The sequence below is a fragment of the Sinocyclocheilus anshuiensis genome, unplaced genomic scaffold (assembly GCF_001515605.1).
Source record: "Sinocyclocheilus anshuiensis isolate Anshui unplaced genomic scaffold, SAMN03320099.WGS_v1.1 scaffold200, whole genome shotgun sequence".
Lineage (NCBI taxonomy): Eukaryota > Metazoa > Chordata > Actinopteri > Cypriniformes > Cyprinidae > Sinocyclocheilus > Sinocyclocheilus anshuiensis.
Window position 1 is genome coordinate 908,832 of NW_015558595.1, and position 26,855 is coordinate 935,686.

The 26,855-nt window shown below is 37.4% G+C and overlaps 2 protein-coding genes across 3 annotated transcripts in view; one reads left to right on the forward strand and one right to left on the reverse strand.

Annotated features, from left to right (window-relative positions):
* The window catches only part of lin7a (lin-7 homolog A (C. elegans)), a 46,992-nt gene extending 35,097 nt beyond the window's left edge, over nt 1-11,895 (forward strand). Inside the window, exons 4-6 of one of the 2 annotated variants that reach the window (XM_016475794.1) lie at nt 4,868-5,077; nt 8,031-8,246; nt 11,127-11,895. In XM_016475794.1, coding sequence (XP_016331280.1) covers nt 4,868-5,077; nt 8,031-8,246 — 426 coding nt within the window. In that variant the 3' untranslated portion in view covers nt 11,127-11,895. The remainder of the gene's footprint in view (nt 1-4,867; nt 5,078-8,030; nt 8,247-11,126) is intronic. The other variant, XM_016475793.1, reaches the window with a different exon arrangement.
* Nucleotides 11,896-21,259: 9,364 nt separating this feature from the next.
* myf5 (myogenic factor 5) lies at nt 21,260-23,806 on the reverse strand. The gene is made up of 3 exons (XM_016475761.1): nt 23,354-23,806; nt 21,537-21,612; nt 21,260-21,453 (listed from the first exon to the last, which is right to left on the reverse strand). The coding sequence occupies exons 1-3, from the start codon at nt 23,804-23,806 to the stop codon at nt 21,260-21,262; spliced, it is 723 nt and encodes a 240-aa protein (XP_016331247.1).
* Nucleotides 23,807-26,855: the final 3,049 nt, after the last annotated feature.

Sequence of the window (26,855 nt, forward strand, 5' to 3'; positions counted from 1 at the left end):
TGTGTTCCCATTATACTTGATTTGTAAATACATGTCTATGATTTTGCAAAAAGGACTTTATCTTCTTGCCGGAGTTTAATGTTGTTTTGTTACTTGCTACCGGGTGTCTGTGAGAACAAAACACAGGCGTAGAAAAGACTATAAATTGTTTTTAACGTGCACAGTAACTGAACAATTAAAACTGTTAAAAGAAAGGCTCAATAACAGAGTGATGATCAGAATGATGCGCTTGAAGCAACATGGAGTCAGCCTGACGCCGTGTTGCTTCAAGCGCATCATTCTGCACACTGGATGCGCACATTGTAAGCGCTTCGTGCTACGTTAATAAATCATTAGCTCATCCATGAACATTTCTGCCCGAGTCCCATCGGATTGCATCGGCTGTGGGGATTAAGACGACAACTCCCATGATTCCACACTCAGTCACGGCATCGTCTAACTACGCCTTTGTTTCTTTGTTTGTTTTGAATACGCGCACTCTAGCGGCTAAAATTACATATTGTGCCTTTAAATGGTTAGTTCACCCAAATTACAATTGTGTCATTTTTTACTTACCCTTGTGTTAACCCATATGTTGTTATGTGGAAAACAAAATTCTGAAAAATGTTCGATAACACTTTAGTTTAGGGACCAATTCTCACTATTAACTAGTTGCATGCCTATTATTAACATATTGCCTGTTTATTAGTACTTATAAAGCACATGTTCTGCATGACCATATTCTACATCCCTAATCCTACCCAAAACCTAAACTTAACAATTACCTTACCAACTATTAATAAGCAGCAAATTAGGAGTTTATTGAGGCAAACGTCATAGTTAATGGTTTGTTAATAGCGAGGATTGGACCTCAAAATATAGTGTGACCAAATGTTCATGCTGCTCTTTTCCATACACTGAAAATGAATAGTGGTGAATGCTGTAGGACAAAATAAATAAACAAATAGCTGCCAAAATATAACCAATAGCATTTTTATTTTATTTTATTTTTTTATTTTTTGTCTTGACAGCTGATGTAACTATTGATGGAGTCGCGTGAAGATTCTTCAAAACTTCTTTCAATGAAAAAAATAAAACCAGACAGGTTTTATCATTATTCAGGCGATTTTCAGTTTTCGGTGGACTTCCTGCATTCCAGTAACTCAAACAGTAGAGCATGGCACTATCAACGCCAAGGTCATGTGTTCTATTCACAGGGAATGAAGTGTACTGATCAGTGTACTGATTTACAATTCGACAAAACAAATGAAAGAGTCCAGGCTTCAGAAATGTTTGTTATATATCTACTTCTTTTTTCCTCAGAGAAGATGTAGCTGGGGAAGGTTGAGGAACTGGGAAGAGGGCGTCTTGCATGCAGAACACTTTCAAACAGCATTTCTTTCAGTGTGACACGAAACACTCAGACAGGGAAGGTGCTGTTCTTTCAGTTTCCGAGATCAGAAAACTGCTTGGTTTGCCATTTGGGAATCTGGTGCCTTGCAAAGTCTCCAAAATTTTTTCCTCAAACACTCAGACAGGGAAGGTGCTGTTCTTTCAGTTTCCGAGATCAGAAAACTGCTTGGTTTGCCATTTGGGAATCTGGTGCCTTGCAAAGTCTCCAAAATTTTTTCCTCACTGTTTCCTGTGTGTGAATGCCTTAATAATGAGTGGGGCCCCACAGTGCTGCACCTGTAGCTACAGCGTGGATCAGCAGGAAGTGCTTTTGTCTTCCGTCACATTCTCTGTCCCCTGGTGGTTGCGCTTGGCTAACAAGCTCTGAAGTCTGAGGAATTCAGACAACAATGCAGGCAGCAGTGCAGGTTATCGGATGCAGTTTCTCTTTTATTTACAGCACAAACATGTTGACATATTCTTACAGGCTATGTGGGATGTACTACCTGACCTGTGCTAATTTATCTGCTTCCACAAAAGCAAGAGTTTGACTAGACCACAGTCTAAAAGAGTCCATCTAAAGGTAAACCCTCTGTAAAGTCATAGTGGAGCGGTTTAATTTGGTTTTTAAGAATGTAGCATTGGAAGTGTATATTGAGGCTGACGGTTCTTGGATATCAATCCACCCTAATGTGCTTCAAGAGAATGGGGTCTCATGCCATCAACTAATAAAAATTGTTGTCTTGAATGCAAAGAAGATCCTTTGTTCTTAGTAATGTCAACTGTTATGGTTTTTTAAATGCTCGAAACTGATATCTAGAGAGCAGGTTTTTATATATTAGCCAATATAAAGACTACAGTACATAAGGTATAATGCACGATGGACTACTTGCACTGAGCCTCGTGATGCACTTCTGTTTTGAAATAATACAGCTCAGTTATTTCCGGTTATGTATATTTTCAATGTGCCGTAATCATCTAGTTAACTTAAATGCCTATTAAAATGAGAGTCAGCGGGATGATTTCAAAATCCGGACATTTTCAGAGACAGGAGAAGAGATATTCTGATGATTACTGTTTGCAGAATTTTCCAAACTCTACGAAACTTTAAGTTTTAATCCAACATAAGCCAGTCTGATAAAGCAGTGGCTGGTTAACATAAGTGATTGTTTCACCACAGGGTGTCAGCTCTCTAAACTAGTAATCGCGACGCTGCAGTGTGTGTGAGATCTGATGAATAAGATCAGAATGAACCTTTATTTATCTGTATTAAATATGTTTAAGTCATAGTGGAGCGGTTTAATTTGGTTTTTAAGAATGTAGCATTGGAAGTGTATATTGAGGCTGACGGTTCTTGGATATCAATCCACCCTAATGTGCTTCAAGAGAATGGGGTCTCATGCCATCAACTAATAAAAATTGTTGTCTTGAATGCAAAGAAGATCCTTTGTTCTTAGTAATGTCAACTGTTATGGTTTTTTAAATGCTCGAAACTGATATCTAGAGAGCAGGTTTTTATATATTAGCCAATATAAAGACTACAGTACATAAGGTATAATGCACGATGGACTACTTGCACTGAGCCTCGTGATGCACTTCTGTTTTGAAATAATACAGCTCAGTTATTTCCGGTTATGTATATTTTCAATGTGCCGTAATCATCTAGTTAACTTAAATGCCTATTAAAATGAGAGTCAGCGGGATGATTTCAAAATCCGGACATTTTCAGAGACAGGAGAAGAGATATTCTGATGATTACTGTTTGCAGAATTTTCCAAACTCTACGAAACTTTAAGTTTTAATCCAACATAAGCCAGTCTGATAAAGCAGTGGCTGGTTAACATAAGTGATTGTTTCACCACAGGGTGTCAGCTCTCTAAACTAGTAATCGCGACGCTGCAGTGTGTGTGAGATCTGATGAATAAGATCAGAATTAACCTTTATTTATCTGTATTAAATATGTTTGTCACTATTCTGTGTCATTTTTCATTCACAATCATTTCACTGTAAGCAATGCCAAAACATGAATATTCAAAGTAGTCTGACACTGTCAACGCATTTCTGTTTAAAATGAATTAAATGTTTAACATCGTTAAATTTCTTTAAGGCAGTTACCGTACATTCAATCAACCATTTTAAACTTTGGAATAGGACCACCAACGCACACAAGCAATAATGCTCTTATGAAAATTAGCCGTGGTTTTGCTACAAATAAAACCATAATAAACCACAAATTAACCCGGGTTTTGCTACACTAACCATAGTTTAACCATGGTATTTAAATGTGGTTATACAACTCAAAAAAACACCCAAAAACATGGTTTCTACACTTTTACTATAGTAAAACCATGGTTATTTTTCGTAAGGGTCTTTATCAGTCAAATTCATTTAAAACTGTAAATTCAACAGGTTTGAAATATGATCAGTAAGAGAAAAATGTGAAGACAAGCGCTGGACTGCGGCAGGTTAGTGGGGAAATATGTTTATTTATTATTCAGAATGCATATTTGGAAGAGAAATATATTCATAGGAACATTTCAGCAGGTTGTTAACGCAGAGAATATGACTAACTGATTATAAAAATATTTCTCATGAGAAATGGTCTGAATGTAGGTGCGCTAAACACTGACCGGAAACTCCCGAGCTGTACTGAGTGGAACGCGGAAGTAGTTGTGCAAGTAGTCCATTGCTCACAAAACCATCCATGTTGAAATGTGCCTCACTGTTAAGTTTTAAAGCTGAAGTATGTGAAACAGAATGAAAAATGAAAATATTGGGTTTCTGAAGACTCGGTCTGACAAACACATAGTCCTACTCCAACCTCACTCCATTGGTTGAGTCAATGTTGCTGTGTTGGACTGTTTGAGATTTACAGACAAACAGAGCAATGTTTTAATAATGCCACAAAGTCTGTTGATATATCACAACAGAAAAGATACATTACCTATTAAAGTTTTTGTTCACCCAAAAATGAAAATTCTGTCATCACTCACCTTCATGTTCCAAACTCATAAGACTTTTTTTTTTCATTTTAAGAACACAAATTAAGTTTTTTAATATTTTCTCATCATTTCTGTCTGTCTGTCCATTTAAAGTCTATAGCTATCAATATTTTCAAGCTTCAAAAAATTTAGAAAGACACTGTAAAATGAATCCACATTAATCGAGCCAATTAATCCAAGTCTTCTGAAGACTAAGCTTCCATTTACCACATGTACGCACACTTATCAATATTTATAACCATATCAAATATAAAACAATATCATATCATATCATATCAAGTGATCGTGTCTCTTCAGAAAATTTGAATTAAACCATGCAATTCACACATTGCTGTTCATCCCCAAGCAGTTTATAGATATTTCAACGAAAATGGCGTTCACGAATCCGATCATCTCAAAATATTATTTTGTTAATCAGCCTTGATGATATATTGGTCTATTTCTCAGTCATGTTTCACATTCACTGACATTTTGAACCCTTTGGTTCCTATCAGGCCACAGTGGCGGCATTTGCAGCTAGCGAGGGTCATTCTCACCCACGGGTGGTGGAGCTGCCCAAGACAGATGAGGGGCTTGGCTTCAATGTGATGGGCGGAAAAGAGCAGAACTCACCGATCTACATCTCCCGCATCATCCCTGGGGGCGTGGCTGAGAGGCATGGCGGTCTTAAGAGAGGCGACCAACTCCTGTCCGTCAACGGAGTGGTGAGTTGCCAGGATGTTCCTGTTATGAAGGACCTTTTCTATTCTCTAACTCTGTAAAAGGAAAATGCATGTGTGTAATTTAAGGACACATTTCTATAAAAAGGTGTACAAGACTTAAATCTTGTAGTGTAATGTTATTTACACAATAGCAAGAAAATTAATGCATAATTGGATGGAAACTAGATGGAAACAGGATGGAAATAAAGCAAAAGACATGAGGGCATTAACTCGAAATTAAGTTATCTTTTAGGGCTGTCAAAAGATAAATCACAATTTATTTTTGGATGTGATTAATCGTGATTAAAATATTTTGACAGCCCTAATTTTTTTTTGTTTCAAATGTATTACAATTTTATAATTTTGGTTCTTTAATGAAATAGGATTGAACATTGGAGACAAATTAATCTAACACCACAAAACATTACAGAATTTATCAGTGCATGGATGGTGTCATTACAAGAATAGTTCACCCGAAAAATGAAAATTCGGTCACCATTTACTCATTCCCAAGTTGATCCAAACCTGTATGAATTTCTTTCTTCTGCTTGAACATAAACTGTAATTAAACAGTTGACAATCCGCATTGTCTTCCATTGTATGGAAAAAATACAATGGAAATCAATGAGGACCATCAACTATTTGGTTACCCACATTCTTCAACATATTGTCTTTTATGTTCAGCAAAAGTACAAAAATCACACAGATTTGGAACAATTTGAGGATGGGTAAATGATGACAGATTTGAATTTTTGTGTGAACTATCCCTTTAAGAAACAGATTTGTTAGTTAAACTGATATTATTAACATTATTAATGGAAAGTGAGATTGAGGGCACGGAGAAACCCTATATAATAATTCATTACATTTATATAGCGCTTTTCTAGGCACTCAAAGCGCTTTACATTGTCAGGGGGTATCTCCTCATCCACCACCAGTGTGCAGCATCCACCTGGATGATGTGACGGCAGCCATAGTGCGCCAGAACGCCCACCACACACCAGCTTATTGGTGGAGAGGAGACAGAGTGATGAAGCCAATCAGCAGATATGGGAATTGTTAGGAGGCCATGATGATCAGAGGCCAATGGGCAAATTTGGCCAGGATGCCGAGGTCACACCTCTACTCTTTTCAAACGACATCCTGGGATTTTTAATGACCACAGAGAGTCAGGACCTCGGTTTAACGTCTCATCCGAAGGACGGTGCTTGTTGACAGTATAGTGTCCCCATCACTACACTGGGACGTTAGGACCCACACAGACCACAGGGTGAGCACCCCCTGCTGGCCTCACTAACACCTCTTCCAGCAGCAACCTAGTTTTCCCAGGAGGTCTCCCATCCAGGTACTGACCAGGCTCAGCCCTGCTTAGCTTCAGTGGGCAACCAGTCTTGGGCTACAGGGTGATATGGCTGCCTATATAAGCATTAATGTCTTAATAAGTTGCAAAATGTCCAAATTAGAAGCTGGGGAAATGGCAAAAATGGCAACATCACCCAGCATCACAACAACTAAAGTAGTAAAATTATTAAAAATTAATTTCTGTGTTCACTTATCCAATATATTTAGACATACATGATGGGGACATGAAAAGTTACTGCATAGTAAAGAATGACCTGTCAGCGCATATCTCACTTATTAAGACTTGACTTGACTTGACTAAATCCACAAAGGAAGGATCTTCACCAGTGAACATCAGGGTTTTTTTTTTTTAACATGATGTTGACAGGTGTGAAAAAAAAATAAAGGGGATAGTTCACCCAAAAAATTTAAATTCTGTTATCATTTACTCACCCTCAAGTTATTCCAAACTTGTATAAAATACTATGGAATAATGGAAGTCAGTGGCTACTGTCAACAGTTTGTTTACCAATATTCTTCAAAATATCTTTTATGTGTGTGTTCAACAGAAGAAAGAAACTCACAGAGGTTTGGAATAGCTTGAGAATTTTCATTTTTGGATGAACCATCCCTTTAAGTGTTTGTGCAATAAAAATGAAATTATCATTTTTAGGGGATTAATTTTATTTTCAGTTGTGTAGAGCTGTCAAGATGCATTCAGCTGTGAAGATGCCTTCATGCTAGAGGGCCCACTGGCTTTTTAATCGATAAAGATCAGTTTGGGCTGAAGTGAGATTATTACGGCAAAAGGATGATTTTTTTCCTCAATGACCAGACATTTCCAATAGTCTACAAGGCTGATTGCACCATGGAACGATACGCTAATAAATCAATTTTAGCAGCTCAGACCCATTAGAGACTGAAGTCTTCTAATCTTTCATTTTACTTAGGCTAAACTTGACATTTTAAAATAATAAAACTGGACAGGACTGTTTCTAAAACTGAAAAAGACAGGTGTCAGAAGACTTTATCTTTTCAAAATTCACTGTAAATGTTTAAAATGTGTCAGACTGGAGCCAGATGAGAATGAATCTTTGACTGAATCCGAATGAATCTTTCAGTAAAAAAGCTGTCTACTCTTATAAAGCGCTCTGAGTCACTGCTGACGCAAGTTTCTTTGCTCTTCTCTGCCATCATTCAAGTTTGTTACAATTCTATTACATGAAGGAGTAATTTGAGTTTATAGAAAACAATGTCCATTGTTTTCTCGCTCAGAGATGACAGAAGACTTCAGAAAGGATCCATTTGATTTCATTTGCGTCAAAGACTGGAAAGCATTTTGTGGCAGCATTTGAGAAGCAATTTCTCATTAAACCAAACATGTTACGGTTCCTGAGCTAATAAGAAATTAATGGCTCTTTCATGCCAAAATGTAATTGAATGTTCATCACCATTGAGCTGACAAAGCTACGAGTTTGGTGATAATAAAGTTGCAGCAGTCATCAATAAACTACTGAACTTTGGGATACACGTTTGCATTTCGGTCCTTTGAATTAGATGACATGAACAACCACAGATTCCTCTGAAAAACTGACTGCTGAATTTTTTTTCTCAGAGCGTCGAGGGTGAACACCATGAAAAGGCTGTAGAGTTACTGAAAGCAGCCAAAGACAGAGTCAAACTGGTGGTGCGTTACACCCCTAAAGTCCTGGAGGAGATGGAGGCGAGGTTCGAGAAGCTCCGCACTGCCCGCAGACGCCAGCAGCAGCAGCTCCTCATGCAACAACAGCAGCAGCAAAACCTGACCGCCCAGCAGAACCACATGTCGTAGGTGAGGCTTTTCATTGCTTTAAGGGTAACAGGACCTCAGCAGGGCAGCTCACGGAGAAGTTACTACATGCTGCCTGTCACCAGTGGGACGCTGTTCCGAAAACAGACCGCTACTGAAACTGAAGCAGCTGGCAATAAGTGCTGATGACCTCACAGACTGAGCTCAATAAGTGGGATTTGCTTATCAGGCAGTTGTCCAGACATCGAAGGATCACACTTAAGGGCAAAATTAAGAACTATTTAGATGGGAAATCAATCATTATTTTATTACAGGCCTATTAATTCTGCAAATCTCACTGATGGATAGTTTACCCAAAAAATCTGTAATCATTTATTCACTCTTATGTTGTTCTAAATATGCAGCAGACTTTCTTTCTGCTGTGGCACACAAAAGAAGATATTTTGAAAAATGCCTCATAAAAAAAATTGTATACATTCAAATAAATGTCACTGGGGTCCAATGTGGTTTGGATCACAGCAATGCTCAAAATATATTCTTTTGTGTTCCTCATGCAAAGGCATCAGGTTTGTGACAACATGAGGGTGAATAAATGAAAACAGAATTTTTTGAACTATCCCTTCTTATAAGACTATAATGCAGATATTCTTCAGCCAACAATGAAAATTCGAAACTTACTAACCCTCGTGTTACTCAAACCTGTATGACTTTGTGAAACATAAAAGGAGAAGTTTTGCAGAACCAATAGTATTTATTAAAGACATAAAGGCTTGGAACAACATGAAGGTCAGTAAATGACTGAATTTTTATTTTTGTGTGAACTATCCCTAACGCCTTATACTCATTACAATCAGTTCTCAACTGACAATTATATTATTATACATTGAAAATGATACAACTTGCCCAATCCCTATAACAGTTCATATATTATATGCTAATTTCAATGCATTATGAAAAGGTAGGTCAGATTATGTAAAGACTACATAAGGTATAATGCACAACTGGACTATGTAAAAAGTCATTATGTATTCCCTTTTTATTTATTATATGTTTCATACATTTCATGTATTATATATAACACATACAGTACATTCCATATGCATTATTACATACAGGCTTCTTCTATTCTGGTACTGACATTTTTTCAATTTGGTGCTAATTGATATGTCGTCACATCCCATATTAGCTTCTGAAACAGTATCTCCCCTTCAATATTAAAAAGAGAAAGTAGTCATCCTTTATCACTTCCATTATCACTGTTCCGAAATAACAGCACTCTCATTTCCTCAAGATTTCTTTCGTCTTTGCAAATGCTCCACAATCTGAGAGAATTCTATTAGTCAGAGTCTTTTCCAGACAGACCAAAGCACATCTCCTTGTATTAATGATACTCGGCCCATCTCTCGCCTCATTGCCTCCTCACACCACACTTAGCACTAAGCAGCAGTATAGTTGGCAGTGTTGTAACCTCGCCATAGAAACAAGCCAAGCCTAAAATGAAGCTATAAGCAGTGCCAACTCAAAAGCGCGTCCGTGTGGATACACTTCTAACAGAGGCGCTGGCCTCTTTATTCTTGTCACCAAAGGCCATCTGGAATATCTTATGTAGCCTATCTCTTGCTTGTGGCTAAATCCTTGGCTGTAAAATCATATGTGCTTGTGAGCTGCTGAGTATTTTTGGGACATTATGTCTGGGCAAGAGGATCATGGGAAGAGAGCTCAGCTGAGCCCAGATCATCCCCTATCAAGACTGGCATGCCGACTAAACAGCAAAGCCGCAGTGACCAGACAGCACTCTGTCTAAACCACACCATCCACACACACACATGTTGGGTTTCCATGTTTTATGGGGACATTCCATAGGCGTAATGATTTTTATTATGTACAAACTGTATTTTCTGTCCCCTTACCCTAACCCAACACCTAAACCTATCCCTCACACAAAAAAAGGCATTTTTAGATTTTCAAAATACGTCATTATGTATGATTCATAAGCTTGTTTCCTCATGGGGACCAAAAAATATCCCTACAAGGACAAGGATTTTGGATATTGCCATCTTTATGGGGACATTTTGTCATTTTGATTCAGGGTATACCTGAATCACACACATACATGTGAAAAACAAATAAGATCAGTTCAAGTTCAATTGTAGAGAGCAAAATGCAGACAATGGATTTAAATTGTAGTTTCTTGCGTTTTTGTTATTTCAGTAGAAGTACAAGAGGAAATATCTTAGCTTGTTGGGGGTTTCAGAGGTCTGCATGTATTGACTTTAACAATGGGGGACCTTGGAGGAAACTGATGTAGACCCTACTCTAAAAATATGCTGTAGGAACCATCCAAAATGTGATTTTTCCTTGCTTAAAAAAGAGGTCTCATACGTGAAAAGATCTCTGTGAAACAAATAAAAAGCATGTGGCAAAAATAATATAAAATGGGCCAAAACGTATAGGTGATCTTTATATGACCTGCCAACAAATAAATATGGAACTTTATCAGCAGAAAACGTATAATATGTTCAAGTCTTCAGTGTTTGTCATACTGCATTCTGGAAATGCCTTGTCTGCGGAGGATACATGTGATGCCACCTTTTGTGTTGCTCAACTTGGAGTTTCAAGCCCATCTCAAGTTTGAGTCCAAGACCAGATGTTTATGGTCTTGGTCTTGTCATAGACTCTGTAGCATTTGGCCTTGACTCTTCTAGTCTCTATCTTGAATCAGATTCAACCTACTGTACTCAGTTTTCAGCCAAATTAGCTAGTCTTGACTACAACACTGGTACTTGCCCTTGAGACATTGGGCCATAGTGGTCCAGCCTGTTACATTACGTGTTATAAAGTAAATAGCCAAAAATACCAACAAACATTTTGACTGTCCCTTTCAACTTGTCTCTCAGCTTTTGTCCTTTCGGTTTTTCACAGGCTATTCCAAAAGAAGAAAAAGTAGAGGACACTGGGTGAGACTGGCATACACTCACTCACAGTCATAAGGAGGTCCAAGAGATCTCAGAAGAGGACCCTTACTGTTCTCCAGTGAAGACTATCCTCTTTCAGTCAACTACCTACAACTCAAAAAGGTTGAAAACTCCATGATATGTGTTCCAAATTGGTGCTTGGAAAAATGTACATGATGGCATAGAGGAAGGCTAGCACTGAATACATGGTTTTACACTTGTTCATATTTCAGTTGTCCGGAACCAATTACAAGTTTTGACCCTCTTAAAAAGTCCCTCTTGTAGTTTTGTGATAATGCGTGTTCTCAACATTTCTAAAGCATTCAATGATTTGTTTTTACGTTTGTTATATTTTTGTTTCCACAGCGCTGTACAGTAACTTTTAGAAGGGTTCTTTTGGTGCTGGTGTCTCTGTGAATAGAAAGCGCTTTTTATGTCAGTCGTCCTTGATTGGATAACACTGAGGTATTTTATACCGTATTGTAGCAAATAATATTTTGTAAAGAAAGTAGATTTAGCAATAACACTTGTTTTGTCACATTCTACTTTCAAATTATGGCTAAAAAGTTAATTTTAGGCATGGAAATTAATCTTAAGAGCATAAAGTTACTTCAAATATGGTATCTTATGCACCATGTGAAAAAAGTCAGACTAAACCATAACATCATTTGCACAAAATGTTCTCATGAGATCACTGTATCACAGTGCCATTGACAGAGATTATCTTGAACATTTGTTATATATATATATATATATATATATATAACATATATTTAAAGGTAAAGTGTGTCATTGTTGCATACATTTTCTCAGAAGTAAAAAGTGTAAGCACTGCATTGGTATATCAAAACATTGCACAGTTTGTTTGTTTGTGCATCCATCCAGTAGCATGAGTTTGGGGCAGGACTTCATGTTTGGAAACCAATAGCAGAAATATTTGGAAACAGAACTTATTTTCACAATTGTGTTTTGTGGCACAGAAATGACACACTACACCTTTAACAGGTCATGCATTCATGACAGCTGTAGAGTTTTGATGCGGTTTTATGGTTGTGATGTCACTACTGAAATTAATTCTAATTCAGAAATATTCTTTTTAAGTTCAGACATTTATATAGTTCAGACATGATATTATGATATGATTTACTGTGAGGACAAACGGAATGTCAAACACAGATACATGATATCTACAAATGGAGGTACATCATTATAGTATTTTGTTATTTTAAAGTTCTATTTTCAAGTTTATCATCTCAGAGGCTTGAAAGATTATTAATTGTGGTCTGTATCATGTTCTATTTCACATAACCAACCATCTCCTTCACTAGAAACATTGTAACATTGTCCTGTTTTGACAATCAATTTAAAAAGCAAGCATTAAGCCACTGCATTTTGTTTTTATTTATTTACTTCATAAATAAATGAACCTGTTTACTTCACAGCTTCATTCCCTCAACACAAGCTGTCTATCCATTGCAGTGCTGTAGTTGTACTGTTAGTTAAAGTCTTATAGAAGCAAAACTGTAAATCAGCAAGTAGTTGAAGACCACCAGTAATCAAAGGTAATATTGTATGTGTTATTGTAATTTGATTTGATGGTTTTCCTGACGTAGGACTTTGGTAGATACTTAAATTAGTTCCTTTGTTGGTCGGTTTTTGAGTAATCTTAGACTGTGGGTAACATGTAAGCGTGTCATCCTAATAGACAAAATCACTCCAAGCTGTGAAGGTGATTTGATCCTTGATTATCAATCAATTCATTTCAATGGATTCTCTTCCCTTTTATATGTTTACTTACAAACTTTCTTATTAATGACTTGCATTTTTGAGGTTGAACAAGCTGATATTATTATACAGCGAAAAAAATACCAAGTGATATGCAATTGTTATACATTATATATTTGTATAAATAAATATATGTGCGTGTATGCAAAGCTTCGAATCTTTGTTTCTGAACTACCTACCATTCAGAACATCCTATAGCAAACGCATAGGAACATGCTAACAACAACTTAGAACACCTTAGCAACTGCATATTGCAACAATAAATCAACACAATTCAATAAAGAAAAAGATAAAATCAAGTAACTTACATTTTAAACACATACCGTTAGTCCGTTTTTGCTCTGTCAGCAAAAATAGCTGCAAATTAAACCACAGCAGAATCTGTTTAATTGTGTTAGTGGTGCGTCGTTCCTAAATGAATCAGTAGCTTTAAACAAAGCGATTGAGTGAACGATTCAGTGACTCACTCGATACACACAAAGTGATACACACAATACACACAAAGCCACTTGTCGCCACCTACTTGCGTAATGATGTAACCTGCAGAAAGTTAAGTATTCCCGCTAGACTTTCTTTGTTCATTGAGCCGGAATGTTTTTCAGTACTAACATTTTCTTCAGAATATGTGTTTTGAGTTAGGGTAAGTCTTCAGAAAATGTTAAAGTTTTGCATTCGTAAACTGATGCAAAAGTAAGAAAAGATGGGAAAATATTCAGTTTTATCCATAGAAATGACCAGTTGATGTGTTTAACAGAGGTCGAAGGTCTCTCGCTTGTGCAGTATAATTCTTTTACAATAAGAGAATAAGTTGAGCACAATATATTTCTACTCACCTACACAACAGGATTAATATTCATTAACCCAGCAGCTCATCCCTCCTTTGTGCATATTATATTGTTGTTAGGGGTAAAATTAGTTGTATTATTTTCTTATGAGTATTATTGTTGTTTTTTTATAAACACTGAATTACCATGTATAATCTGGCAAGTCAGCTAAAAATATACTACTCTTATATTTTGAGAGTTGAGCCAATAAATATATTTTTCTACATTTCCACTGAAATTACTGAAATAACATTGAAACTACATGGGAGAAGTTTATGGAAAAGAGCACCAGGATATGTACACATTACTGATGTGATCCAGTTGTTAAATGTGCTTTTTAATTTCTCAAATCTGTGCTAAAAGACTAAACAAACATAATGCTCATAAATACTGTCAATGTAACATTATTTGGCAGAAAATCCACACAGCTGAGCAAAATCCTGACAACAACAGATTAAATACATTGGTAAAACCTCTAACTAGGACCTTTTTAATATAATTTATTTAGCACTGGGAAAAGTACGCCCACGGCGGTACATTGATTTACCTAAATCAAAGTGGATTTGCACTTGGAACTGTAGGTCTGGTGAATTTTAAATCAGATACATCTAAAGCGTGCAACATAAATTTCAGCAGATCAGGACACTTTTGTTTTTATCTCAGTGTTGAGCTAGATAAAACATGAATAATTAAAACCCCATTAAATCCTTCATGTCTGATTTGCCTCATCACCTGCAAATCTCAATGAATTTAAAAAATGTGATTTATAGGCCTATATAAGTCAAGGAAATGTACACTATTTTAATAATAAAGTTGTGTTTTGCTCTAAAATATTTCATTATATATAGGTTTTGGCGAGGATTTGTGTTGAGTCAAATCCAGTCAGCATGACAGAATCAGTCAAAGGACTGCAAATGTCGCTGTTGAAGACAAAATGGTCTTCCTCAAGGGGGGGAAGGGATCATAATATTAATTGTCCATTAAATCACATTCATATTACTAGTCTCTCCGCCTGTTATTATTATTGTTTGTCTAATTGAGATTTTTACACAAATGTCATGACTTATTCATACCGAAAATTGACACTTGACATTCAAATTGGCAGACAAATGTCTAAAAAAGTAATAAACAACTAGATATATCATGTGATGCTTATGGAAAAACATTGGTCAAAAAAAGTGGTGAATCCCTGTCTTATGTATTTAAAGAGGTCATATGATGCTGCTAAAAATAACATTATTTTGTGTATTTGGTGTAATTAAATGTGTTTATGCGGTTTAAGGTTAAAAAAACACATTATTTTCCATATAATGTACATTATTGTTTCTCCTCTATGCCCCGCTATTTCGCGTCAGAGGGAGTGTCAGGCACGTTTATAAACCGAATAACTCAAGTAATTTGTGGATTAGTGCATACTGGAGACGCGAAGCATTTCAAACTATTCAGTTCGATTTGGTGAACTGGTTCGACCGGTTCACTAAAAAGATCCAGTTAAATAGAACAATTCGTTCGCGATCCGGACATCACTAGACGAGACAAAACCAATAAAACCCATTACAAACGAGGCATTTGTTGCATCCAGTGGGGACATAATTACGGATTATAATGACTTATACTGTCTTTTTACGCGTTGCGTTGCATAGCGCCGCGTAAACATAAAACCATGTCTGCATTTGCGATCGGAGAAACAACAAACAACAAGCGCTACTCTACACTGCTCAAAACTCGTGTTTGAATCATCAGTGGCAAATTATTTAAATATAAAAACATACTTACAGGCTGTGAGTCAGAAGCGCCAGACTGTCCTTGCAAAGTTGGAACTGCCCAAACTTTGTGAAACAGCCTTTGTGCCACAGACGCATTAGGCTACTGGTTCAGGAAACAGTCCTCATCCATCCTCCATAAAATGCGCTGCACACATTTGAATATTTGGGTTGAACTGTTCTGGAACAGTGTTGTAAATACAACTTAACCACTGATTTCTAGTCGTGTCCTCTTTTGGAAGACCAAACAAAGTAGTTTTGCTTTCACAACGAAACACACAGCATCTCCACGACATGGCAGCGGCACAACAGCGAGAATAAAAGTTAGCCTTCTTTCTTTGTGTGAACATTTGGGCGGCGTTATGCAAATCTTCCCACACAGTGACGTAGACATGTGGGGGCGTGTTTAAACGAGGTGTTTTAGGAGGGCGTGGACAAGTCTTAACTTTTATAAAGAATATCTCTTTGGATTTGAGACTTTAGTCTTTGCAACTTTACAGATCTTCTTTATGCACCAAGAGCTTGTAACACTCCAAAGAGAAAGGAAAAATTGAAATCGCATCATATGACCCCTTTAAGCAACAGTTCATGAGCAACAGTGCTGTCATTCTGAATATCAGCAGCTAGATGTAACAGTTAGGTACATTTCAAACAGCATTTTCGCGGGAAGGACATGGCTATAAAAAGGTTATTTCGGTCATTCCAAAGCAAAGTATCCGAACAACAGAATGCGATTCATTAGGAGCACAGAGGTCATTTATTTCACAAACAAAAAAACAAACATTGTATTTATTTATTTATTTTGTTTAATTTTATTTTAACACGAAATGGCAAACTGTCAAAATAAACAGTCGAAATAAATTTGGATCAAAAACGCAAGAAGTCTTTAGCCGATTTCTTTTTTTCTGTAACAATCTGATTTTTGAGTATATTTTACTGTTATCAAAATGCCATTCAGATTTCAAACAGCCACATATGATTGAAATGTCCTGGGGCCCGTTTAAATAAGGAAGGAGGTTCAACCATCTCTGAGTTGAAACTTGAACTCTGAGTTGACTTACCCTGAGATGGGAAACTCTGAGTAACATACTTTTCAGGTAAGCTCCTTTCTGAAACGGGCCTCAGCACTCTCTTATATGAGCGTGATACAACAACATAGTGCTTTTCTACAACAGTCCGATGAATAATAAGTTAATATAGAGAAACTTACATTTTAGACACAATGTTGTCTCAATTTTGGAAGACAGACTGTCGAAGACAGACGAAGCCAAAGAAAAATCAACCATTGTGTCTCCGAAACGAATCATTTATTTGAGTGATTCAATGACTCGTTCCTACATTCTTAAAAATAAAGGTGCTTCAAAAGGTTCTTCAAGCGATGCCATAGAAGAACCATTTTTGGTTCCACAAAGAACCATTCAGTCAAAGGTTCTTTAAAGAACCGTCTCTTTCTTACCTTTGTATAATCTGAAGAACCTTCTTTCGCCCCAAAGAAACTTTTGTGAAACAGAAAGGTTCTTCAGATGTTAAAGGTTCTTTATGGAACCATTTAGACAAAAAGGTTCTTCTATGGCATCGTGAAGCACCTTTATTTTTAAGAGTGTACACAATGAATCGTCTCCACCACCTACTGAGGTAACCTGCAGTGTCACTGAAAATCTCTACCACTAATGCACAGATTGACAGTCTGGGACTGATTTTATTGGAATAGCAGTTTTGTGTACATAATAAAATTAAATGTTTTTTTTTTTCCCTTTATTGTATAAATTGCCCAATTACTATTTTTTTCTCTTCTAGAAAAAGATGAGATTGCTACAACAAAATGTATTTGTAAAACAAGTGCAGGTGAAGAGTTACTGCTTCTAATAACCTGTTGATATCAGTCAACAGTTGTCACACTAATATAGGCTACTGATAAAAGGAAATCTTACTTTAAAAAGTTTTCTTCCCTACAAACTTGAATACAGCGTTTTGTTTACCAAAGCGTGAGATATTGAAAGCTGACAGCGCACAGGAGGTCTTTGGCTACCAGAGTAAATGCATCTGAGAAAGTACTGCACTCTGGTGGCCAAAGGTTACTAGTGCATTGTTGTCAAAAAAAGGTCAACGAGGGTTCAGTGAACTATATATTTTTTCTAGGGAAACACAGTGTAATGTTCAATATATTTTTTGTCACGACATTACGATATTGGCACAATACAGAATATGACTTTAAGAATGAAATGCACACTAAAAGTGGGAACAGTTCCCTTTTATGGCCTACAGTGAAAAGCTTAATGCCATTCAGATTTCAAACAGCCACATATGATTGAAATGTCCTGGGGCCCGTTTAAATAAGGAAGGAGGTTCAACCATCTCTGAGTTGAAACTTGAACTCTGAGTTGACTTACCCTGAGATGGGAAACTCTGAGTAACATACTTTTCAGGTAAGCTCCTTTCTGAAACGGGCCTCAGCACTCTCTTATATGAGCGTGATACAACAACATAGTGCTTTTCTACAACAGTCCGATGAATAATAAGTTAATATAGAGAAACTTACATTTTAGACACAATGTTGTCTCAATTTTGGAAGACAGACTGTCGAAGACAGACGAAGCCAAAGAAAAATCAACCATTGTGTCTCCGAAACGAATCATTTATTTGAGTGATTCAATGACTCGTTCCTACATTCTTAAAAATAAAGGTGCTTCAAAAGGTTCTTCAAGCGATGCCATAGAAGAACCATTTTTGGTTCCACAAAGAACCATTCAGTCAAAGGTTCTTTAAAGAACCGTCTCTTTCTTACCTTTGTATAATCTGAAGAACCTTCTTTCGCCCCAAAGAAACTTTTGTGAAACAGAAAGGTTCTTCAGATGTTAAAGGTTCTTTATGGAACCATTTAGACAAAAAGGTTCTTCTATGGCATCGTGAAGCACCTTTATTTTTAAGAGTGTACACAATGAATCGTCTCCACCACCTACTGAGGTAACCTGCAGTGTCACTGAAAATCTCTACCACTAATGCACAGATTGACAGTCTGGGACTGATTTTATTGGAATAGCAGTTTTGTGTACATAATAAAATTAAATGTTTTTTTTTTTCCCTTTATTGTATAAATTGCCCAATTACTATTTTTTTCTCTTCTAGAAAAAGATGAGATTGCTACAACAAAATGTATTTGTAAAACAAGTGCAGGTGAAGAGTTACTGCTTCTAATAACCTGTTGATATCAGTCAACAGTTGTCACACTAATATAGGCTACTGATAAAAGGAAATCTTACTTTAAAAAGTTTTCTTCCCTACAAACTTGAATACAGCGTTTTGTTTACCAAAGCGTGAGATATTGAAAGCTGACAGCGCACAGGAGGTCTTTGGCTACCAGAGTAAATGCATCTGAGAAAGTACTGCACTCTGGTGGCCAAAGGTTACTAGTGCATTGTTGTCAAAAAAAGGTCAACGAGGGTTCAGTGAACTATATATTTTTTCTAGGGAAACACAGTGTAATGTTCAATATATTTTTTGTCACGACATTACGATATTGGCACAATACAGAATATGACTTTAAGAATGAAATGCACACTAAAAGTGGGAACAGTTCCCTTTTATGGCCTACAGTGAAAAGCTTTTAACTGCAGTCAGAGCATGCTATGATACTATGCTATTCAATCCATGGAAGGTTCAAATCTTTTAAAGGCTTAATAATAAATTCAATATATGAGTAATTTAATGGATTATAGTAGCTTTAGCCATGGATATTTCCTGCGTTGCATTTGGAGTTATAGCCAGGTGGGCGACAGGATTGCTTACTGAAATTGAATCTACTGTACTTAAAGTGTTTGAAAGACTCTCAGTGAAAGATCCTCTAATGCATTACTGAATCTCTTTACAAGAGAAAATTTGGCTGAATAGGCATCTTTTATAATGTGAAAGTAACTACTTTAATGAGGGTTCTAGTTTTTTTTTTTTACTTCAAGGTTAAGTGTTTCTCTATTTGATTCACTAACAAAAACAAAAATAAAATACTGTTGTATTTTACTAGTTTTATTTTACTTTTCACAGATTTAAAAATCACTCTGCGATTTAAAGTTAAAGATGTATTTTCCATTTTTTCCATTTCATTTACATATGATCTTATGTCACTATTGAAGTCTGAGTCTGTTTGCTGATGTTCTTTTTATTGAATAGCAGTAGTATTTACAGATAAAATACAAAGATTCACATTATAACTGTCAGGGATTCATCACAGTCACTTCAGTCACCATCCAGGATAATTACCCGATCACAGTCACCTGAGTTCTGATCACCCGCACCTGCTGTCACCAATCAAGCCACACTACAAATACACACACAGCACAGTCACTCACTGTCCGGTCTACCGTTCACTCCTACGAACTTCTCTGGACTCTCTCTGCCAAATTCTCCTAGAACGAATTACCTGCTGTTCCTCCCACGATCCTCCAACGACTCCTTGGAAACTGTTCCACGATCTCCTCAATAAACCATCCTGATTTGCACTTACCTGTTGTGTCTGGCCTTGCTTTGTGACAATAACGCTTTTATTTATACATTTTTATTATCTAAGTTTAATTAATTTCGGTCTCTGAGCACTTCTATTTTAATTCATTCAAATTTGATTAAGTTTTACCTTTGATCATACTGTATATGATGGGCCCATAAATATATATTGACATGACAAACAAAAAAAAGCTACGTTTGCACACACAAACCATCTGATTTAACATTACCCAATATTGTGGGCTTCAAATGAAACTAAACTAATAGCTAATGTTCTTTTGTGCAAAGACTCTTTCTCTCTCTCTTTTACCCGCACACACAGCACCTTGAAGTGTCAGCATGTGGCCATTTGTTCATGACAATGGTATTAAGAAGGTGTGAATGATGTGTAACATTTGTTACATTAAGCAAACAGGCACACCGAGCTCATTTCCTCTCTTTCTCTCTCTGTTTTCAACATCCAACTCATCACACTATCAACTGTCCTCCTCTGGCATGACTTTCTAGCAGCAGACAAATGCCGTATAATTGGGACAGAGCTGCAGTCAATATTTACGGATAGACGCATTTCAAAAACACCCGAGGATTATATTCCTCATTTCAAGTCAAATAGTGACAAATGGTATAATTAAATACAATTTTTGTGAAATTTATTATTGTGGAAAAAGTCATTTTATGCAAGAATGTTCATTAAATATGACAGAAACAACATTACATGAATACAATAGCAGTCTTTTAAATTATGTACAATCTTATTTACAACACAGAGAATGGTAGGTCGTGGATAACATTAAGTAGGCTAATATTAAAAAACAGCATTTACTAAGTACCTCAACGATGATTATTGATAAATAAAACCAGTTTCAATGCAGTTCAGCGGTACAGTCAGTCAACATGGTAAAAAGATCCATTGTCTATACATTGACATATTTTTAATGGATAGTATGGCTTTTTTAAGCCATGACCATATAAAGCACGAGCACATAAACCAAATTATAACCAGGCCCACACAGAATGTAAAGATTTGTTTTGCATTTTTAGCCATGATTTTGAGGCAAATCTTTGTGCTGAATGGAGGTTTGCAATGACTAAATTCTTATTGTTATCTGAAAGCATTATCAAATTATCCAAAATACTTCATAAATAAACATGCAATGTGAATGACAGGCATTCAGATTCTGCAGAGCGTTCTGTGGAAGCAGATAACCAGGCCGGAGTGTCTCACTCCCTCCCTCTCACAGGACGTGGTAGACTGGTCTGTTGCTGGGTCTGTCTGGAGAACTGCACTGGGAATCACTTCCAGTCGGAGAGAGAGCAACCATGTTCCTCATTCCCACTGCAACTCCCGTATCTACAGAAGACAGCCTGTCCACGATGCTGGACAGACACTGCAAACTGGACGCTCCTGGAGTTCTGTCCACTGCGCTAGCTGGATTAATGAAGAAAGAGGAAATGGCATCATTAGTGACAAACACAAAGACTTTACAAAGACTTAATGATCTTATTTCTTACCATTTTGTGCTTCAAAGTTGTAGTTATTCCCAAAGTTTGGATTCATCTGAGGCCATACAGGACTGTTGCAGTCAACCTAAAGTGTAGAACACAAAAAGTTCCATCAGCATACATAATTATAAAGCAGTGAACATGATTTACATGTGACATGGATTGGTTTTCTTCCTCTACAACAACTTGTGCAGCACTGCATAGTCTGTGCACTTCACTGGATCTCTTTCTTTCACAAGCTGGTTACTTTGCGAGGGACTCCCACGCTATGTTGGGCTTCAGGCATGGCGAATTGACTGAGTCAGTGGAAGCCACACCAGTTTGTGCAAGATGACACTTTCTCTGAGTAAATCTGCAGAAAATCCTGGCAGCAGCGCAGTTCATGCAGTCAGTCAAGAATGCGGTACGGCCGTCACTTTCCTGCCAGTCTCTGTTGGATGGATTTACTGAGGCTTTATTAAGGCTATTAAGAGTCCAGTGGGAAAGCCATCACTATATCCTCCATTCTTAAACCCTGTACTGAGATTTTGTCAGAAATGTTTTGTGAACCAACATCTCACATTGTTTGTAGCATTGCTGTTTGAACTCTGCAGCCTTCTTGGCCAGGTCACATTTGCAAAAGACATTTTAATCTCAGTGAATTTTCTACCTGATTAAAAGTTTACAAACTAACTAACTCCGAACATTTACATCTGGAAGGCTTATCCTTGTCAACAAATGGTTCGAAGTCTCTATACTCTCAGAAAAAAAGGTACAAAAGTTGTCACTGGGGCAGTAACTTTTCAAAAGGCACACCTTTTTACCTAAAGAGTCTATATTGGTACCTTAAAGGTACATATTAGTACCTAAAGTGTACATATTAGTACCTAAAAGGTACAAAAATAAGGTACCGCCCTAATGACAGCTTTTGTACCTTTTTTTCTGAGAGTGTAATATAAATGTCAATGTCACTCTTGCAGTAGAGATTTTAATCCCAGTGAGACTTTTTTCCTGGTTACATAAAAGTTAATTAACAAAAATGCTTTGTCAGTCAATCTAAAAATGTGCTTGATGTGGTAACATCTCAATTACTATTTGTATCATAGCTAATTCAGAACAATTGAGTCTAGAAGACCTTTCCTGGTCAACAAATAATTAGCCGAATGATTAACACCAAGCTAAATTAGCAAAACTATGCAGCTTTTTCTAAACTGTAAGGTCCAAATCAAAGAATATGCCAAATTTATGTAAATAATATAAACATAAATGCTATCAGTGCTAGCAAAATGCATCTTAGTGTCATTAGCAAACATGTATTGAGAAGCAAACAGTGACAATTTGGGTGTCTTTAACATATATAGCATATTGTAGGTTGACTGAGCATTGAAACAGACACAACAAAGATGATTTAATAAACTCTATTAATTTTTTAGCCAAAAATCAATACTATATGTTGCAATGTGCCACATATACTGTAGAAGTTCCCTGATAAAAAGCAGTAAGCTTATATCTTAGCGTATAAAAAGAGACAGATGTGGGCAGCAATTTATTGTTGTCATGCTGAGACTGAGGCATCCCTGACTCCATTTGATGGATGCTATTGAGATAAAACATGAAGACTAAAACATAGACAGACAAGGACACAGACCTTGTCTAGATACATAAAAAGATGGAATCCCTTAAAGATCAACATTCAAAAGGATTTTCTGTGCATTTGGGCCCTGACCTTTGGAAAACTCCCTCTAGGAGAGGAAACGGGAGTATTTTAGGTTTGACAGATCTTCAGTATAATGTCAATCCATCGAAACCCCACAGTATGACTTGAAGAGTAAGAGAGTAATATTTACCATGCTTTCAGAACAGCTTGAGGAGGGGCTGGCGGGCTCAGAGCTGCTTTCCATTGGCAGGCTGTAGTAGTTCTCCACTTGTTCCCTGAGGAGCTCCTGAAGGCTCTCGATGTACTGGATGGCGTTCCTCAGGATCTCCACCTTGGGAAGACGCTGACTGGGGTTCGTCGAGGTGCAGCGCCGTAGTGCCTCAAACGCATGGTTCACCTTCTTCAGCCTGCGGCGCTCCCTCATAGTGGCGGCTCTCCGGCGGTCCACCGTGCTGGCTTTGCGCTTACAAGCTTTGCAGGCCCATTGCAGACAGTGACCTGGCTGGTGTGGGGCCCCGGGGACCCGGACGTGCTCGTCCTCTTCAGACCCCGCCAGTTCTCCTCCGGGGCCGAACTCCAAAGCTTCAGGCGACGAGGCACAGGTGCTGTCGTAGAAGATCTGGGATGTAGAGAATACGTCCATGATTGGTTAGATTTGTGTAGATGTAGATATCTGTAAGGGGGCGACCTCTGAGTGATGTGGTTTCTCTGGTGCCATATGGCCCTTCTTATATGCCGGGGCCCACACTGGTCAACCCTAATGACCATGCCCCATTGGCCAAGGCAGGGCTCAGAGTCCCCCCTTCCACACCAGATCCCCACCCAAACCCAACACCCCTACTGAGTTTCCCACATCTGTGTGGAGGGGTGGTTTCTCACTCAGTTCAACAGTGTAGCGGTCAATTATCATCAATAAACATTCATGTGAAGAAACTCTTGCTTTAATTGACTACTTTAGATCTTACTTTACGTCAGGGTTTTTGTTTTTATGTCTTTTTTTGTGTGTGTAGCCATTCACATTTTGTCTTATAATTTGTCCCTGAATTTGTATTGAATATTTAAAGTCTTTAAAAGTGTTCACAATTGATTGCATATATAGTTAAGATCCACAGATATATATCTGCATGGGCCCCCTGAAAGTTGGAGAGATGAGTTTCATTTTAGTAAAAATGCATTTAAAAAATGGAACTAAACTAATAAATGTAGCTTCCATTATCGCAAAACAAAGCGGTCAAGAATGACTCCATGTTTAAGAGTTTGCTGGCTAATTTTACGCTTGAGGAAAGAGCAGCGTTGCAGATGCGGCCCAGCTGTAAGGGCTGGTGTAGCATTTCAGAGGCACACACTCACGCAGATACACAACTCAAGATCCGGACTGTGGATGAAGGTGTCAGAAGCAGTGTGTCCGTGTTAGTTAAGTTAAAGCTCATTCATTTTTTAAGTAGCTCATTAGCAACTTTGTGGCAAGATCTCTGCTACTGTACCACTTTGTGAATAAGAATTAGAAAGAAATTGTAAAAAGCAATTAAAAGAAATTGTAACAAGCATTAAAATGATTTTTTCCCCAAAGACCTGAAATAATAATTACATAATTGTGTGTGTGTGTGTGTGTGTGTGTGTGTGAAATTAACAATAACTGCAAATAATTGACTTCTAACTGTCCAGCTTTTGACAAAAAAAATGTCATTACCATCGCACACAATCAGAAATACACACCATTAGAATTTAAACCAATTCATGTAGAGGTTGATCAAGGCCACGATCACATGCCTACTACAAACTGTATTACTTAGCATTTCAGTAGCTATATACTGTATTGTATACATATATTGAGGCTACTTGAAATTTGAGTATGTTTATTTTCATAGCATCCTGTTGGATAACATTTTCAATGTAATCACTCAATTACGTGAATATAGCAGTTACAAATGGTGAGTAAACGCAGTTACGCAATAAAAAACACATCGTTTATAACCGTAACACTGATCAAGTGTCTTAAAATCACCGTCTTTTGCTGTATAGAGGTCCTTACTCGAGCCATCAGTGTTGACAGCTAATAAAGATACAATGCGGATATTTCTCACAACGTGCTAAAACGTTTGGCCTCTCCAGTGTCTGGGAACCGCGCGCACCTAAGAAAACACAATAGCCGGTGTAGTTTGTATTGCGCACAGCTGAAGAAGACATTGGCCAGGGATAATCCTGCTTAGCTGTCGTTCAGATCAAAGACAATTGACTGTTAACAACATGGACAACGAGAAAACCTGACAGCAGTCGATAACTGAGTCCAACTCAGATTGCGTAAGCATATGGTGAACGCGCAAGGGTCCCTGAGACGGCTGGGTGAGCGCACAAACCTGCTCTGAGATTTGGGAACATTGCGATGTCTCAGGGGAACTTCGGGGCTTTTCTGAGGGCTCTTGTTAAGGGTCAGGGACTGTGTTAAGTGTAGGGCAGAGGGTGAGCGTTAATGTTTTATTAACAGTTTTTTTTTCTCTCTACAAGTGTTTGTTAGGAGTAAATGTGCAATTCAACTTCCCCTTCGTTTGATAGTTTTTTTCCCCCGCACATTTTTACAGTTTTTCTCAATTGCTTTGGCTCAACTCTCGAATGAAACTTTTTTTCCCGAAACAATAAGTTCAGATCTCTGAACAGTCGTTTTTCCATCGATAATGAGTAGCCTATATATGAAGTCTTTAAAAAATAATCTAAAGAAAAACAATGACAAGACATGCTTTTCATCCACCCTCTTGTTTTTTTTCTCCATCCTTCTTTTGCCTGCCAAGACCAGCAACCATTGGCTGCACTTTTTCCACCAGCAATAACAGTATCATATTTGATCACATGGTCAGACGGTGTGATTGGCAACAGCATTTGTCTGGCAGCTAGAAGAAGTGTTTCCTCAGCTCCAGTGATGTGGGACATTAGAACGGCTCCATAACTGGACATTCAAAGGAATGTCAGTAAATCTCAACTTTTTTTCTTCTTCATTTTACTTAATCTTTAATCCAATAGTTTGGCTTTAGTTATGTATCTTACCAGCATTTCCCTCTGTTTTACTCCAGACATCATCGCTTAAACCAAACCTGGATATTTGAAAATAATCATGAGGAGTTTGCTTTGTATGCAAACGTAGATAGATAGATAGATAGATAGATAGATAGATAGATAGATAGACAGACAGCTAGACAGACAGACAGACAGACAGACAGATAGATAGATAGATAGATAGATAGATAGATTTCAGTATTATGACCACTATCTGAGCTAAACTCTATTGTATAAAAACATTGTATAATTTATATCTCATCGTATTTTTCTTAAGGAATTTTCTTAAGTTGATGCTTAAACAAAGACTCCATTAAGTCTCTCGAGGCCTCTGAGCAATAAAATGTTCCTCTGGGATGATTCCCAGATGGCATGATGCTATAATCACATTCATTGTGCCTCCCTTTGATGGAAACTAATGACACATTTGTAGGTGTTATGTACTTCAGAGTATGTTCATATGCAAATCAAGCAATGAATCTGCTAAAGGCAGGCATCATGACTAATAATAAAAAAAAATAATAAAATCACACCATCTCTACAGCTGAGATCCTATTAAAACAACACTGTAGACAGAGATATCTGGTTACAGTCTGGCTCACTAAGAGAAGAGCTATGAATCTCTTTGAAGTGCCCTGCTCTTA